General features: G+C 42.6%; 1 protein-coding gene across 14 annotated transcripts in view; it reads right to left on the reverse strand.

Annotated features, from left to right (window-relative positions):
• LOC109910297 (protein phosphatase 1 regulatory subunit 12A-like) overlaps positions 1-16,761 on the reverse strand; it is a 76,357-nt gene that overhangs the window by 4,672 nt on the left and 54,924 nt on the right. For 9 of the 14 annotated variants that reach the window (XM_031798356.1, XM_031798354.1, XM_031798346.1 and 6 more), the window contains 8 exons: positions 10,294-10,424; positions 9,952-10,017; positions 5,431-5,447; positions 5,041-5,161; positions 4,809-4,913; positions 4,636-4,683; positions 1,421-1,471; positions 218-429 (listed from right to left, as the gene is read on the reverse strand). In XM_031798356.1, the coding sequence (XP_031654216.1) occupies positions 289-429; positions 1,421-1,471; positions 4,636-4,683; positions 4,809-4,913; positions 5,041-5,161; positions 5,431-5,447; positions 9,952-10,017; positions 10,294-10,424 (680 nt within the window). In that variant the 3' untranslated portion in view covers positions 218-288. Of the gene's footprint in view, positions 1-217; positions 430-1,420; positions 1,472-4,435; positions 4,467-4,635; positions 4,684-4,808; positions 4,914-5,040; positions 5,162-5,430; positions 5,448-9,951; positions 10,018-10,293; positions 10,425-16,761 lie in introns of those variants that run through there. The other 5 variants (XM_031798359.1, XM_031798358.1, XM_031798348.1 and 2 more) reach the window with 3 other exon arrangements.

The following is a 16,761-nucleotide window of genomic DNA, read 5'->3' on the forward strand; positions in this document are numbered from 1 at the left end:
TATATGCTTATATGAAAATTACCACCTGAATTGATACTTACCTGACTGAAAATAACATTTAACTTTACTGTGAACTATAATAGGTAGTGTAAATGAAAGTGCCCAAACAAAACACACTCCCCAATATGAAAACCAGAGAGGTCTGGGGAGGTAGGGGGAGTCAGTCTCAGGGGGGGGAGATAACCTTGTAGTTGGGCGGGGGGGGTGGACGACCTGCCTGTCTATGGGTGAGGTCGGAGCACAAATGGAGCATGAGAAGGGAGGGTGAGGGGGAGCGGTTGGGCAGGGCTACAGGTCCACGGAGGGGGGCAGCTGGCTGCAGGCTGACTGGGAGAGCTTGACCACCACGCGGGCCAGGGCCCTGTTCTCTGCCTGCAGCCGCTCCTTGACCTGACGCAGGGCCTGAACCTGCTTTACCTCTGGGAGGTTCTGCAGGAAAACCACAACACAGAGAGAGGGGGAGAGAGAGCGAGAGAAAGAGAGCAAGAGAAAGGGTCAAACCAGCAGAGGGCAGAGAAAAAAGGGGGAGATGGGAGAGTACCAGAAGGGAGAGAAATAATGGAAGACAAGGGGGGGGGGGGGCAATACAAATTATAGAGAGGATAAGAAGAGGGGCAAAGAGAAGACAAAACAGAAAAAGGAGATTAGGAAAAATGGGACAGAGTTTGGAACTGGAGGAATGACAAGTGCTTTCCAGGCAGGCTGGCATGTAGGAGAGATTGCAATCAACAGTAGCAGAGTAGACTAGAGAGAGGAAGACAGATATGGTCGCTGGGCTGCCTATGACCTAGAAATGATCACTTCATTATGGCAGTGCTGGGAAGAAGGAAGAAAACTTGCTGACTCTGGCATAATGGATTTTGTTGCCCCGTTTCTGAAAACATCCAATCTCACATCTACTTAGTTAGAAGGGCATATGAGTTACGTCACCATAGATTATATAGAGCATCCCAGAATGTGACAAATACTGCACACACACATTCAGAATACACACAGGATATACTGGGGGCTCAAATCAAACACCGACAACAGCACTATGCTGACTGTCGGTTAGGATTGTTAGGTTATATAACTACTGTGCTATAATTCACAGCAACAGAGTTTATCAAAACGGGACATTGAATAGCCTCCAGCCCTCCTCACATTGGGCCTGTGGCAGAGAGAAAAATAGCAGTCTTTGCAAAAACGCAAACCTGTATAGTAACTGTTCAACAATACATTTCAGCAGGGCATACTAATCTAGTACAGTAGTGGTCCAGCTAAAGTATACAGTGTGTTTAACAGAATATTGACTGCTGTTCCTGATCTTAAAGGGGCAATATGTAATTATGTCACTCACAACCTTCTGGTGCCCTACACACAAATAGGGCCATACAGCTAACTACATACATCCAGAGGGCCCAGTCACATGAGACAGTACCTTAAGTTCCTCCTCCATATCAGAGATCTTCCTTTCTAGAGCTCTTCTTTCCTGCAGGGAGGGGGACAAACAGATGTTAACCCCGGGTTTAAAGAAGAGGGAGACGAGCATAGAGAGAAAAAAAAAAAAACTCAAGACAACCACCGCATACAGGCTCCCACAAACTGCTTCAGTTATGTTACCTCACACCTCAGCTCCACAGCTCGGTTGTTACACCCTATTTTTCCTGACTAAAACGAGACGAGATTCCCTGGGGGGGGGGGGCGATAACTATTACAATTTCCTTGTCATTTTAGTCAACAAAAATGTGACGAGACGTCTGTGACTCAAATGTACATTTCATTTGACATGGCATGCGGACCACTGCACAAATGTCGCAACATTCGTGTCACCTGGCTTCGCATCAATTCAAAAGGTCAACGAGTGACTGAAGTGACCACCTGGAGCTGTGTGGGAGAGCTGGACAGATCAGCTTAATCAGCTGCAGACCGCGGAACATGAAAGATGTGAATTCTGCCAAAGAGAGGACTGCATTAAATATTCTGCATGCATACATGCTGAGGATTGGACTTGTTTGTTTGTAGAATTGACATCTTTCAGTTGCACAGTCTGATTGAGCTGATCTACCCAGCTCTCCTCCCACTCAGCTACCCAGCTCACTTCAATCACTCGTCAATATTTTGAACTGATGTGAAGCCAAGTGCCAGAACACTTGACTTTTAACTAAACTCAACTAGAAACAGTAATGTTTACTCAATTTCATGTTGGCTATTTTTGCTTTGATCACATCAGAACCTCTATTTCCCCCCTTTTCCCTATTATTCATGTGTGTTGCTGCTGACGAGTCACGGTGCTCAAACACAAGTGGTTGCTTTTTTCCTGTGGGAGAGACGAATGCTATTTGTTGAATATTAGGAGTACGGTAAAACTGACATTTCAGGAAAGCTCAAATTCGCCCCTTTTCAAGAAACCACTTATGATGGAGAGAAAATCAGTTGTAAATGGTTTAACCGGTAGCCAAGGCTTAATAGCCTATGGTTAATTATGGCTGGCATTAGTTACAATCTGCCACAATAATCAATGTTAGAGGTAGCCTACATATTATTTCATTTTAAAAAATGCACCATGTGGCTAAAATGTGACTAAACCTAAAAAAGGTATTTTAAGACTAAAACAAAGAGTAAATCTAAATTGACACGGTCTGATAGTAAAACCTAGCTACAGTTATATCCAGTGACGGTGGAGAGGAGGTGTGAACGTCAGATAACAGATGCAGGTTGAGGAGTAACATGAAGAGAGGCGAGAGGAGAGTGGGTGAGGTACACACGCATGACTGTGAAGCATGTCAAAGCCAGAACCATGGAGACTAATCTAAAAGATCTAACATGTTTCGTGCTGCATGTCCCATCTCCTCCTGATGTGGTTATCTAAACATGACAAGTTAATGAAATGACACATGGGTAATGGTCAGCTATAATGGCAGGCACAATACAAAGGCAGACCCAAGCTGTGAAGGTCTGGAGGTATGCTGACTAAGGAATGCCAGGGGAAGGCCATCTAAAATCCGGTGACAACATGGACTTTAAGCAGACTAAAGCAATAGAATAGGGTATGAGTAAATCACTCATGCAATATGTTGGGAGTTCAGGATAAAGTTTTTTTCTTGGCCACCATGCGAACTGTATGTGCCCGTTGTCGTTAAGGAGATGTTTGGGTCAGTCGTTAAGGTGCTGTTTCTATGGGGTCAATTTCACACCATGTGTGTAAAATATAATCAATCGTGAACTTAAAATAAAGTTGAGAATGTAAAACATACTTGAGGACGGTTGAAATAATGGCTGTTGAAATCAAAAACCCAACAAGACCTCAAAAGAAAAACATGTAAGCAAATCATTTTAAAGCGAGCAAACCATCTACCTACCGTCTTACTACTTAGATAAACATATGAATTACCTGTCGCACAACGTTCGGTGCTTGGCGAACTAGTTACCAAAACATGCACCGAACGTTGGGCGACAGGTAATTCATATGTTTATCTAAGTAGTAAGACGGTTTGTCATTAAATGTATTAGACAGACATGAGTCTAATATCCGTACATTATTGACCCGTGACTGACAGTTTGAAGTAAGTTACCTAAAACGAGATGACGTCAGACTGTCTGCTTAAGGAGGCAATAGAAAAAAAGCCTGTATCATGTTCATTGATTGGGACGAACCGTCACTCCAAAACTAGCGGACCAATACGCCTCCCTCTAAACCCCGCCCTTCACGGAAAAATAATGCCAAAACTCTCAATCGAAAAGACTGGCAGTGAAAGCAAAGATACGAGTAGCGTAACAAAAAAGGTAGTACATGCAGGCAAGAGCGTAGGCAAAACCTATTTCAATAGGAATGGTTGCTGGGAAAGCTTCACAGAAAAAATATTTTTTGCATTCGTTTTCAAATCTTTTTTTTAATCATTTGTCAGTTTTGATCCAGCTTTAAAATGATTTGCTTACAAGTTTTGGGGTTTTGCTTTTGATGTATAGAATTGTATACAAAAATAAGACATTTTGCTTTCAATTGATTGGTTTTTGATTTCAACATCTATTATTTCACCTGTCCTTGAAAATACAACGTTTACAATTCAACTGTATTTTTCATGTTCACAAAGTATTTTATTTTGAAATCAATAGATATGGCGTGAAGTTCACCCCATATGTTTGTGTCAGTCGTTAAGGTGATGTGAGTGAACACTTGCCAAGAAAATGGCAAAAAGCACATGCAGAAGATAACATTTCCATTGAAACAATCCATCATGTATACTCGCCATCACACACTATGCAAAAAGAACAACCCTGGAGAAGTGACCACACACACACACTGGCTAAAAATGTTCAAAAACACGTGAGAGAAGGTAGGTAGCTCGTGCTTGGGTAGGGTGGCACGCCCCCCAGCCAACTATATGGGCATGGTGAGCCAGTCAGCAGGAGAGGCAGTAGACTGGAGAAAGTAGTCATGTTTATAAGACCATACCACCCAGCTGAAATTGGGGCCTGCTTGTAACCTTCAGACATAAACCAGTTGGCATTGATTACCACGCTGTTAACCACTACCATTACCAATAATTGTATTTATAAGTGCCTTTCATACATACAACTCATTTTTGTGAGTTCATTCATTTGTTGAGCAAAATTATTCATTAAGTTAAAAACATAACACTTAATAATCATTACCCTTTTCTCCATCTCAAGCTGCGACCGGTCAGCAAAGCGCTCCTGCCTCTGTAACACAAGCAACGTCGATAACCCACAATTAGCGAGGAAGTCCTATTTATTCACAATGAGTGATCCTAATGCTACATGCTAATTTCCCAACTGTACAGTGCAGCCTGGCCACAGTGCCTCACCTGTGTGGCCTTCTCCAGCTGTAACTTCAAGTCATTCAGCTGCAGGTCTGTGTCACGTAACTGGGACTTCAGCTTCTCATTCTCAGCTAGGATCTGCTCATAAAGCTGAGAGGAAAAACAGTCAGAAAAAAGTCTAACTTCACAGGGAAGTATTAATATTTCTATGGTGGTGTTATTGAGTCTGGTGTGATTTTAACTAAGGTAGAAGGTGAATGTCTGGGAGCTCCAGTACCTTCTTGTAGTCAGTGCTATCGTCTCGGTCCAGCCTGCTTGAGAATGACCTGCGACCCTCGCCGTAGCCACGGCTACCCAAGTGGTCGTAGCGGTCGGAAGAGGAAGTGCTGCTCTCATTCCTGAAGAGAATAAAAGCATTGATACTTAGCTCTACAGTTACAGTATCTTATCGACCATGTCTAATATTTACACTGCCATACACCAGGTTGTCAACAGTTTATTTGGTCCAAAGTGGCACAAGTCCCGCAAGTGAAGGTTAAGTAGTAGCCCAGAAGGATGCATTCCCAAATGGCACTCTATTCTCCACATTGGTCAAAGGTAGTGCACTATATAGGGAATAGGGTGCCATTTGGAAAGATCTGAAGAATAAACTGAATTTGGCACATACCTGGACAGTCGGTCACTCTGAAAAGAAAAACAGAAGTGATTTAATGTCTTTACCCGATGTTACATCAAGCAAATCCACATAACAGATTCAGAGCAGTGCAGTTTTCCTGTTGTCTAGACAAGTGCAGTGCCTGGAATGTAGATGATCAATTAGAGTGCATTTGAGGGTTTTGGTTATTCTGCTGGGGAATGTTTGCCGCATCACACTGAAAACAGGATGTTTAAGGTGGCATTCTATTCTCCTAGCACATTCTTTTGTCCATTATTTTTGTAAATACTAAATTAAATGTACTGATAGGTTAGTCATTTCCTTGGCTTCACAAAGGTCTGCCTCCTTGACTTGCAAAGAGTTGACAAGGCTAGATGTTGGACCAATCAGTGTCTGCCCCCTCAGTGCCGAGCCCCTTTCTCATAGCACCTGACCACTCTGCACTGCAACAGCCCCCCCCCCCCGACATTCCTGAGTAGCTGCCAAGCCTGCCAGTGCCTTAAGGGGCTGCCCCTGAACCCCAGCCTCTCCTAGCTCCTGCGGCTCTAGCAGAGTGCCTCAGAGCAGGCGGGATGGGGGTCAGAGGGCCAAGCCAACAGCAAGCCAAATTGCTGTTGGCTTCCTGAAGCTGAAGGAGCCCGAATGCCAGGAAAAGCACTTGTGTCTGCACATCTTTAAGACCTTAGCTACAGAGATTAAAATGGTGAAGGGGAAGAAAACTGACATGTACAACTGGTTGAATTCCAGAAAAGAAAAATACACTGCTTAACAAAAACACCAAATTATGTTTTAACCTACTTCTCTCAGGTTGTGATATATTTTGCAGATCTTAACAAATTCAAATCTACATCATTTATTTTTTAAATGCTTCACTTCACACTGCAATTTAATTTACATCTCCATCTGGCTTTCAGGGGGCACCTTATTATTTCAATTGTAAAGATTTTATTTTTTATTGCAGCGTTTTAAAAGTCCTATATCGTTTGTTGCTTTTCATCAATGCACGAGCGGGCGCTCTCACTCTCCAATTCTATTCAAATTGCATCCAAGATAGATTGATGAGATATATATATATATAAAGATTTAGATATATATATCTATACAATACTTATTTTCCACCATAATTTGCAAATAAATTCATAAAAAATCCTACAATGTGATTTTCGGGATTTTTTTCTCCAAATTTTGTCTGTCACAGTTGAAGTGTACCTATGATGAAAATTACAGGCCTCATCTTTTTAAGTGGGAGAACTTGCACAATTGGTGGCTGACTAAATACTTTTTTGCCCCACTATATCTCTATCTCTATATCTCTATATATCTATATCTATATCTATATCTATATCTATATATATATCCTAGCCTAGTCTCAGGTAATAAATTCAATGCAGCATTAGCCTTATATTTTGGTAATGAATGATGGGTTATGCATAGTAAGCATAGACTGTCTCTTGCGCAATACGCAAACCTGTGCTCCACTTGCTGGACATTTTTTGTTGTTGTTGCATTTCTTATAACAATAGACTACTCGAAGAGGGACACAAGACTCTTGCTCGCTGAATGTTAAATGCAGCAGCCAGTAGAACTCGTGGGTAGTTTGAAAGAGCGAATGTGCTAGACTATATAAGTAATTTATTCAGACCCATAAACCATTCAAACCTCATGGAGAAGTGAACACCTTCTGCATCTAAATTCTAGTCCCATATTACTCAAGCATGTCATTAGAATTATGACAACGTATTTCATTTAACTGTTGAAAGCGAAGAAGCAATGAAGCAACACTAGAGAAATATGTAGGCTAATAACAGAGGAATTAATACAAAAAAAGGTCAAATTCGCTAGCCTATAGTTGTAACTTTGTAGGCCACAACGTGCTGCACCAGAATCGCATGTTCTGTCCCTGCTTTATCATGGTTTGAACAAGGTGCGTAATGCCAGTCCATACAATAATACAGTTAACACTGAAAAGATAAGTGCCATTTATTTACCCATAGCATAGCTACATCTGCATGCTTTTATGCGTTCCTGTCGTGCGTAATGTGCACGTATTGGATAACGTCCCAATCATTTTGGCCTGTCTTTAATGTAGGGCTCATAATATGCATTTAAATCAGGCTCAGGTTGCATCAGGCTTGAATGTTCAAATCAAAGCTCTAATCATAACCAGACATAGGCCTATTTATATGCTTTGAATGACACTTCCGCTTTTGACAGGGAAATACCAGGTTACACGGGAGAAAAGCCATTTATTCTCAGGATGGAGCATTTGTAAAATACCAGGAAAATATTCAACCCTGATTGCTAGGTGACGTTAGTTGACTGTACCTGAACCAAAACTCTTGTATTGTTCATCCTATAGCTTGTTCTCCATCTTCTTAAATGGTGAGCCAAAATGTTAGGCCCTTTTATTTCCAATGACTGATCAAAAGTTATTTTCTCATGCGCTCTCATCTCTCTGTACCAGACATATAGTGAACAAAATAGTTTGAAACATCAAATCGCAATACACATAGAATCGGGTAGAGTCGCTATACATATCGTATCGGCCCCCAAGTATCGTGACATCGTATCGTGAGGTCCCTGGCAATTCCAAGCCCAGGGAGAAACCCAAATCAACTCTGCCAGGAGGGAGCAGCTCTTCCTGAATGCTTTCCTATTTGGTGTTCTGTTCAGGCCACGCCCCAATGTGCAGCCTTCAACAGAGATATGCTGGCTTTCTGGCTGGTTGCTCCATCCAGCTGCCCTCCTCCTCCCACTGTGCGTCATCTGCAGCAAAGCGCCTGGCCACATCACTGTCTGCTACGCAGTACTGCACAGGACACACCCTTTCCAAAACAGGAAGACTTAGCCAGGTAGAATCCATATTATTGAACCTTTATTTTGACAAGTCATAACGAGACTAAGGTCTCTTACAGATGAACTCTGCATAAATACATCAGATAAAATATACAAAATGACAAAAAGTATTCAAACAGATCTATTAGAGGTCACATATCATTACTCTAAACTGACCAAGGAGGATGAGAATATCTCATTTCAGAGAGCTCTGTAAGTTGGTTTTTATTGTGACTTTTATGTGGAACAAAGCAGCTTTACCCAACTCTGGAGCCCGAAAGGGCCTCCAGTAGCATCCAAGCCTGAGACTGGGTTTGGTGATTTTCAAGTATAAATTGAATCAATGATACAGTAGACATAGGAAGTTTCTGCATGAGTTCTTTGTAGATAAAATGCTGCTCTCCTTACATACAAAGAGGCCCAACCCACACACCAACCTTCCCCTCTCGCAAAGCTACAAAGGAACTCTATGGGGGTTCTTTATCTATTATTACAGGGAGATGTCATGTCCGCTAAAAATAAGTCCTGGCTGATGGCAGAATGTCTGATTTTTCACTGCATGTGAAAAAAAAAACTTTAAATAAATACATTTGCCATTACTGCCCCAAAAATTAACTAGTGCAGAATATTTTCTCCTCCATTCACAGAATAGTTTTCCTAATAGTGAAAACTGTCTGTACGTTCAACCTTTGACATAAACAAGACACATTTCCTTTGCGTTTGAGAACACCTTAGCGACAGGACAATCACAGGAAAGGAGGAACCATTAAACCCAAAGTCATCAGAAAGAGGGAGTCATAACAGTACCAAAGCTGGCCAAAATAGGCCAAATCAAGGAAAGTCAGAGGCACTTGCTTGGCCGTGACTATAGACAAAAGAGAGCAAAAAAAGTTGATTGGGGTGGGAGAAAAAAAAACTGGCCAATCACTAAAGAGCAAGTGTTTAATTAAAACTATCAGTCACCCAATAAATGAGCATGTCTTTCCTCAATAGTGTTCATTAGTCAGTATGTGCCGACATCAAAGTTTAGCTGGGTAAAAGTTAAATCATCCTTTAGTTTGGGTCTCAGCCTGGAGGTTGGACCACAGTTGCGATAAAGTTGTCAATGGAACTCAACCAAAACAATGGCAATGCCATGGAAACTAGTGGAAAGATCTAGAACATCCTCATTGCCCCCCAGCAAAAACAGCCTATATTTAGGCTATTGTTAATTATGTATATTTCACAATATGTTGAGGTATAAATCTGAGCATAATACTAGTAAGGTTGTCAAGCACAATATATAAGTCCATGTCATCGTCAATCAATGGGGTTCATGACATACACACACACACTGACACTAATGTAGACATGCCTTTCAGTTAACTACTGACTTCCCATAAACAATTTCTGAATGCTAGCTATGCAACCATCTCATACAAAATGTGAGTTAGCATTTAGCATTTTCTTCAAAAAGTGAAACGGGACAACTTCTAAAAAAGTTATGCAGCGAAAATCGCCAAATATATCCAAATCAGACTTTAGTAACCACCTTGAGCCCGTTTCAAATGAATACATAAAATACGGAATATCCACTTAGTTTGATCAGATTTGTTGAATTTGCGCCAATGAGGGCGTCACTGCATCCTGTGTTCCAATGACCTCTTTACAGCAACTATTCCGGGTTTATTTCTGCATGGTTGTGTGGACTGAGGTTACCTGAGGTTCACCCTTGATGCTGCCTTCCTCTGAGTCCGCCGACTGGTCTGGGTCATTGTCATCACTCTGGAATACAAGGAGGGAAAGGAGGTGAGGAACAGCCCCGGGACAGTTATCCTCAGAATAAATCCACAGCCCCAATCAGCTAAATCCAGAGGTGTTTCTCATGAGGTGCACTTCAGTGTAGTACCTCGAGAGTAGTTGTACTGCTAAATATATAAAATGGCTTTTTACCTCAAAACTGACATGTATCCTTATTGCCTTATGGGTGGGTCAAGTGGGCTCTGATCATTTCACTTGATGCATGTCCACATGAAAGTGTCAGTGTGTAATGTCACAAACCCCATCTTGGGTCCAGAAAGACACCCCGGTGGAGCGTCTCTTCTCACGGGGCCGCCGGCGATCACGTATGGAGCGGGGCTGGGACTTATCCTCTCCCTCCTTCTCCTCCTCCTGCTGCTTCTTGTCTGATTCTGTCAATCACAGAGAGATTGAGTGAGACACATGCACCTGACCCAGCACATGGGGTCAATTCCAATTCTGTATCCTGTTTACATTGTCAAATCAAAATAACCAAATAAATTAGCATGTACTTCATCAATTGTGTTCATTATAGCCAGTATGTGCCGACATCAAAGTTTCATTCCATCAAAGCTTAGTTCGGTAAAACTTAAGTTAAATCTTTGCTTTGCGCCTCACAAGTGGCGCATCGGTCTAAGGCACAGCATCGCAGTACTGAGGTGAAACTACAGGCCCGGGTTTGATCCCAGCCGGGCCAGGACCCATGGGGCATTGCACAATTGGCCCAGCGTCATTCAGGTTAGGAGAGGGTTTGGCTGGCTTGTGTTCCAGTGACTACTTGTGGCGGGCCATGCACCTGCAAGCTGACTTCAGTCAGCAGTTGGACGGTGTTTCCGCCGACACATTGGTGCGCCTGGCTTCCAGGTTAAGCGAGCATTGAGAGTCACGGTCATGTTTCATTTAAGGCATTTCATTTTTAGGCAACCCAATCCTCTCCCTGCCTGGGTGGAATTCAGGTTAACCATTCTGTGCTCAGGTGGCTATTAGATCGTGCCTTCAGAAAGTATTCATACCCCTTGACTTATTCCACATTTTCCACAGCCCGAACTCTAAATGTATTCAATTGATAATTTTTTTCGCCCATCAACACAAAATATCCCATAATGACAAAGTGAAAACATATTTTTTGATTTATTGAAAATGTAATACAGAAACCTAATTTACATAGTGTGGCCAAAAATTATTTAGTCAGCCACCAATTGTGCAAGTTCTCACACTTAAAATGATGTGGGCTGTAATTTTCATTATAGGTACACTTCAACTATGACAGACAAAATGAGGAGAGAAAAAAATCCTGAAAATAACATTGTAGGATTTAATGAATTTATTTGCAAATTAAATGGTGGAAAATATGTATTTGGTCAATGACAAAAGTTTCAATACTTTGTTATATACCCTTTGTTGGCAATGACAGCGGTGAAACATTTTCTGTAAGTCCTCACAAGGTTTTCACACACGGTTGCTGGTATTTTGGCCCATTCCTCCATGCAGATCTCCTATAGAGCAGTGATGTTTTGGGGCTGTTGCTGGGCAACACGGACCTTCAACTCCCTCCAAAGATTTTCTATGGGGTTAAGATCTGGAGACTGGCTAGGCCACTTCAGGACCTTGAAATGCTTCTTACGAAGCCACTCCGTTGCCCGGGCGGTGTGTTTGGGATCATTGTCATGCTGAAAGATCAAACCACGTTTCAACCGGTCGCTGCCTGCACCTGCATGCCCGACTAGCATCACCACCCTGGATGGTTCCGACCTAGAATATGTGGACGTCTATAAGTACCTAGGTGTCTGGCTAGACCGCAAACTCTCCTTCCAGACTCATATCAAACATCTCCAATCGAAAATCAAATCAAGAGTCGGCTTTCTATTCCGCAACAAAGCCTCCTTCACTCAAGCCGCCAAGCTTACCCTAGTAAAACTGACTATCCTACCGATCCTCGACTTCGGCGATGTCATCTACAAAATGGCTTCCAACACTCTACTCAGCAAACTGGATGCAGTCTATCACAGTGCCATCCGTTTTGTCACTAAAGCACCTTATACTACCCACCACTGCGACTTGTATGCTCTAGTCGGCTGGCCCTCGCTACATATTCGTCGCCAGACCCACTGGCTCCAGGTCATCTACAAGTCTATGCTAGGTAAAGCTCCGCCTTATCTCAGCTCACTGGTCACGATGGCAACACCCATCCGTAGCACGCGCTCCAGCAGGTGTATCTCACTGATCATCCCTAAAGCCAACACCTCATTTGGCCGCCTTTCGTTCCAGTACTCTGCTGCCTGTGACTGGAACGAATTGCAAAAATCGCTGAAGTTGGAGACTTTTATCTCCCTCACCAACTTCAAACATCAGCTATCTGAGCAGCTAACCGATCGCTGCAGCTGTACATAGTCTATTGGTAAATAGCCCACCCTTTTCACCTACCTCATCCCCGTACTGTTTCTATTTATTTACTTTTCTGCTCTTCTGCACACCAATATCTCTACCTGTACATGACCATCTGATCTTTTATCACTCCAGTGTTAATCTGCAAAATTGTAATTATTTGCCTACCTCCTCATGCCTTTTGCACACATTGTATATAGACCCCCCCTTCGTTTTCTACTGTGTTATTGACTTGTTAATTGTTTACTCCATGTGTAACTCTTTGTTGTATGCTCACACTGCTATGCTTTATCTTGGCCAGGTCGCAGTTGCAAATGAGAACTTGTTCTCAACTAGCCTACCTGGTTAAATAAAGGTGAAATAAAAAAAAATAAAAAAAATCTTTAATGCCCTTGCTGATGGGAGGTTTTCACTCAAAATCTCACGATACATGGCCCCATTCATTCTTTCCTTCCTTTAAACAGATCAGTCGTCCTGGTCCCTCTGCAGAAAAACAGCCCGAAAGAATGATGTTTCCACCCCCATGCTTCACAGTAGGTATGGTGTTCTTTGGATGCAACTCAGCATTCTTTGTCCTCCAAACACGACGAGTTGAGTTTTTACCAAAAAGTTATATTTTGGTTTCATCTGACCATATGACATTCTCCCAATCTTCTTCTGGATCATACAAATGCTCTCTAGCAAACTTCAGACGGGCCTGGACACGTCTGGCACAGCAGGATTTGAGTCCCTGGCGGCGTAGTGTGTTACTGATGGTAGGCTTTGTTACTTGGTCCCAGCTCTCTGCAGGTCATTCACTAGGTCCCCCCGTGTGGTTTTGGGATTTTTGCTCACTGTTCTTGTGATCATTTTGACCCCACGGGGTGAGATCTTGCGTGGAGCCCCAGATCGAGGGAGATTATCAGTGGTCTTGTATGTCTTCCATTTCCTAATAATTGATCCCACAGTTGATTTCTTCAAACCAAGCTGCTTACATATTGCAGATTCAGTCTTCCCAGCCTGGTGCAGGTCTACAATTTTGTTTCTGGTGTCCTTTGACAGCTCTTTGGTCTTGGCCATAGTGGAGTTTGGCGTGTGACTGTTTGAGGTTGTGGACAGGTGTCTTTTATACTGATAACAAGTGGGGGACAGAGGAGCCTCTTAAAAAGAAGAAGTTACAGGTCTGTGAGAGGCAGAAATCTTGCTTGTTTGTAGGTAACCAAATACTTATTTTCCACCATAATTTGCAAATAAATTCATTAAATCCTACAATGTGATTTTCTGGATTTTGTCTGTCATAGTTGAAGTGTACCTATGATGAAAATTACAGGCCTCTCATCTTAAGTGGGAGAACTTGCACAATTGGTGGCTGACAAAACATTTTTTTTTGCCCCACTAAGTATTCACACCCGAGTCAATTCTTTGCAGAAGCACCTTTGGCTTTGAGTAGTCTTCGGTGCCTTTATTAGCTTTGCACCTCTGGATTTTAGGATTTTCTCTCATTCTTCCTTGCAGATTTTCTCAAGCTCTGTTAAGTTAGATGGGGAGTGGCGGTGAACAGCAATCTTCAAGTTTTTCCACAGTTTAAGTCTGGGGTTTGGCTGGGCCACTCAAGAACTTTCACATTCTTGTTCTGAAGCCATTTCAGCGTTGCTTTGGCTGTATGCTTGGGGTCATTCTGCTGTTGGAATGTAAATCTTCGTCCCCCAGTCTATGGCCATATGCACTCTGAAGCAGAATTTGATTGTATGTCTCCATTCATTGTTCCCTCTATCCTTACCAGTCTCCCAGGCCATGCTGCTGAAAAGCATCCCAGTAGCATGCTGCTGCTACCACGCTTCACAGTAGGGATGGTGTTATGTGTGATGAGCTGTGCCTGATTCTCCAGACATAGCGCTTTGCATTCAGGCCAAAGTGTTACATTGTCTCAGACCACAGAATCTTTTGCCTTATGCTCTTAAGGTTCACATGTGCATTTTTGCAAACTCCAGGCATGCTGCCATGTGCCTTTTTCTCAGGAGTGGCTTCAGTCTGGCCACTCCCATGAAGCCCAGATGGGTGAAGTGCTGTAGAGACTATTGTCCTTCTGGCAGGTTCTAACATCTCAGCCAAGGAACTATGTAGTTCTGTCAGTGGTCATTGGCTTCGTGGTCACCTACCTGACCAAGGTCCTTCTTGCACGGTTGCTCAGTTTGGTCGGCCGGGCCAGCTCTAGGCAGAGTTCCATATTTTATATATTTTTTAATTTCCCAATGGAAACTTTCAAAACTCTAGAAATGTTTTTATAACCTTCCCCAGATATATGCCTCATCACAATTATCTTGGAGCGCTACGGACAGTTCCTTGGACGTTAAGGTATAGTTTCTGCTTCGACATGGACTGTGGGACCTTAAATAAACTTGTTTTTCTTTCTAAAAAAGAATGTCCAAACAATTGAATTGGCCACAGGTGGACTCCAAGTTGTAGTGACATCAAGGATGATCAAAGGAAATTGGATGCACCTGAGCACAATTTGGAGTGTCATAGCAAAGGGGTGCGAACACACATACTCACACTGAACAGAAATATAAATGCAACATGTAATGTGTTGGTCCCATGTTTCATGACCTGAAATAAAAGACCACAGAAATGTTCATATGCACAAAAAGCTTATTTCTCTAAAATGGTCAAATATTTGTGCACATTTCTCATTTTCCAAGATAATCCAACCACCTGATAGGTGTGGCATATCAAGAAGCTGATTAAACAGCATGATAATTACACAGGTGCACCTGTGAGCTGAGCAGAGCTGTTGCCAGTGAAATGAATTTTATTTTCTCTACCATAAGCCACCTCCGTCATTTTAGAGAATTTGGCAGTATGTCCAACCGGCCTCACAAGCGCAGACCACGTGTAACCACGCCAGCCCAGAACCTCCACATCCGGCTTCTTCACCTGCGGGATCGTCTGAGACCAGCCACCTGGATAGCTGATTAAACAGGAGTATTTCTGTCTACAATAAAGCCTTTTTGTTGGGGAAAACTCATTCGGATTGGCTGGGCCTGGCTCCCCAGTGGGTGGGCCTATGCCCTCCAGTCATGTGAAATCCATAGATTAGGGCCTAACGGATTAATTTCATTTGACTGATGTCCTTATATGAACTGTAACTCAGTAAAAATAATTGTAGCGTTTATATTTTTGTTCAGTATAAATTAGATCTGTATTTCGTCTTCACAAATTTTTTCTAAAAACTTGTTTCCACTGTCATTATGGGATATTGTGTGTAGATGGGTGAGAATCTATTTAATCCACTTTGAATTTAGGCTGTAACAAAATGTAGAATAATTTTCTGAAGGCACTGTATATCTAATAATGATACATACTCCAGCCATACCTCAACATGGGAATACATTCTACATCAGTAGAACTAAAGCTTCTATTTTTCAATGAATAAGTCTGCTGTTGAAAGCAGGAGTATCTCAGTATAATATTTGTGCGTATATGTGTGTCTACTCAGTCAATCAATGTACTGCTGAAAATGTGTCCAGAATGCTTACAGTTTGGTATGTGAGTACATACTTATCATACTGACACATCAAATGGCAGCAACAAACTCAGCAAAAAAGAAACGTCCCTTTTTCAGGACATTGTCTTTCAAAGATAATTCGTAAATATCCAAATAACTTCACAGATCTTCAATATAAAGGGTTTAAACACTTTTTCCCATGCTAGTCCAATGAACAATAAACAATGAACATGAACCTGTGTTCCAAGACACTAACAGCTTACAGACGGTGGGCAATTAAGGTTACAGTTATGAAAACTTAGGACACTAAAGAGGCCTTTCTACCGACTCTGAAAAACACCAAAAGAAAGATGCCCAGGGTAATAAATTGTCATGTCTGTACTGTGAGACACCTAAGACAGCGCTACAGGACAGACAGCTGATCGTCCTCGCAATGGCAGACCACGTGCAACAACTGCACAGGATCAGTACATCCGAACATCACACCTGCTGGACAGGTACAGCATGGCAACAACAACTGCCCGAGTTACACCAGGAACGCACAATCCCTCCAACAGTGCTCAGACTGTCCGCAATAGGCTCAGAGGCTGGACTGAGGGCTTGTAGGCCTGTTGTAAGGCAGGTCCTCACCAGACATCCCCGGCAACGTCACCTATGGGCACAAACCCACCATCGCTGGACCAGACAGGACTGGAAAAAAGTGCTCTTCACTGACGAGTCGCAGTTTTGTCTAGCCAGGGGTGATGGTCGGATTCGCGTTTATCGTCGAAGGAATGAGCGTTACACTGAGGCATGTACTCTGTAGAGGATCGATTTGGAGGTGGAGGGTCCGTCATGGTCTGGGGCGGTGTGTCACAGCA

Source organism: Oncorhynchus kisutch, linkage group LG19 (assembly GCF_002021735.2).
Source record: "Oncorhynchus kisutch isolate 150728-3 linkage group LG19, Okis_V2, whole genome shotgun sequence".
In the NCBI taxonomy this organism is placed as follows: domain Eukaryota; kingdom Metazoa; phylum Chordata; class Actinopteri; order Salmoniformes; family Salmonidae; genus Oncorhynchus; species Oncorhynchus kisutch.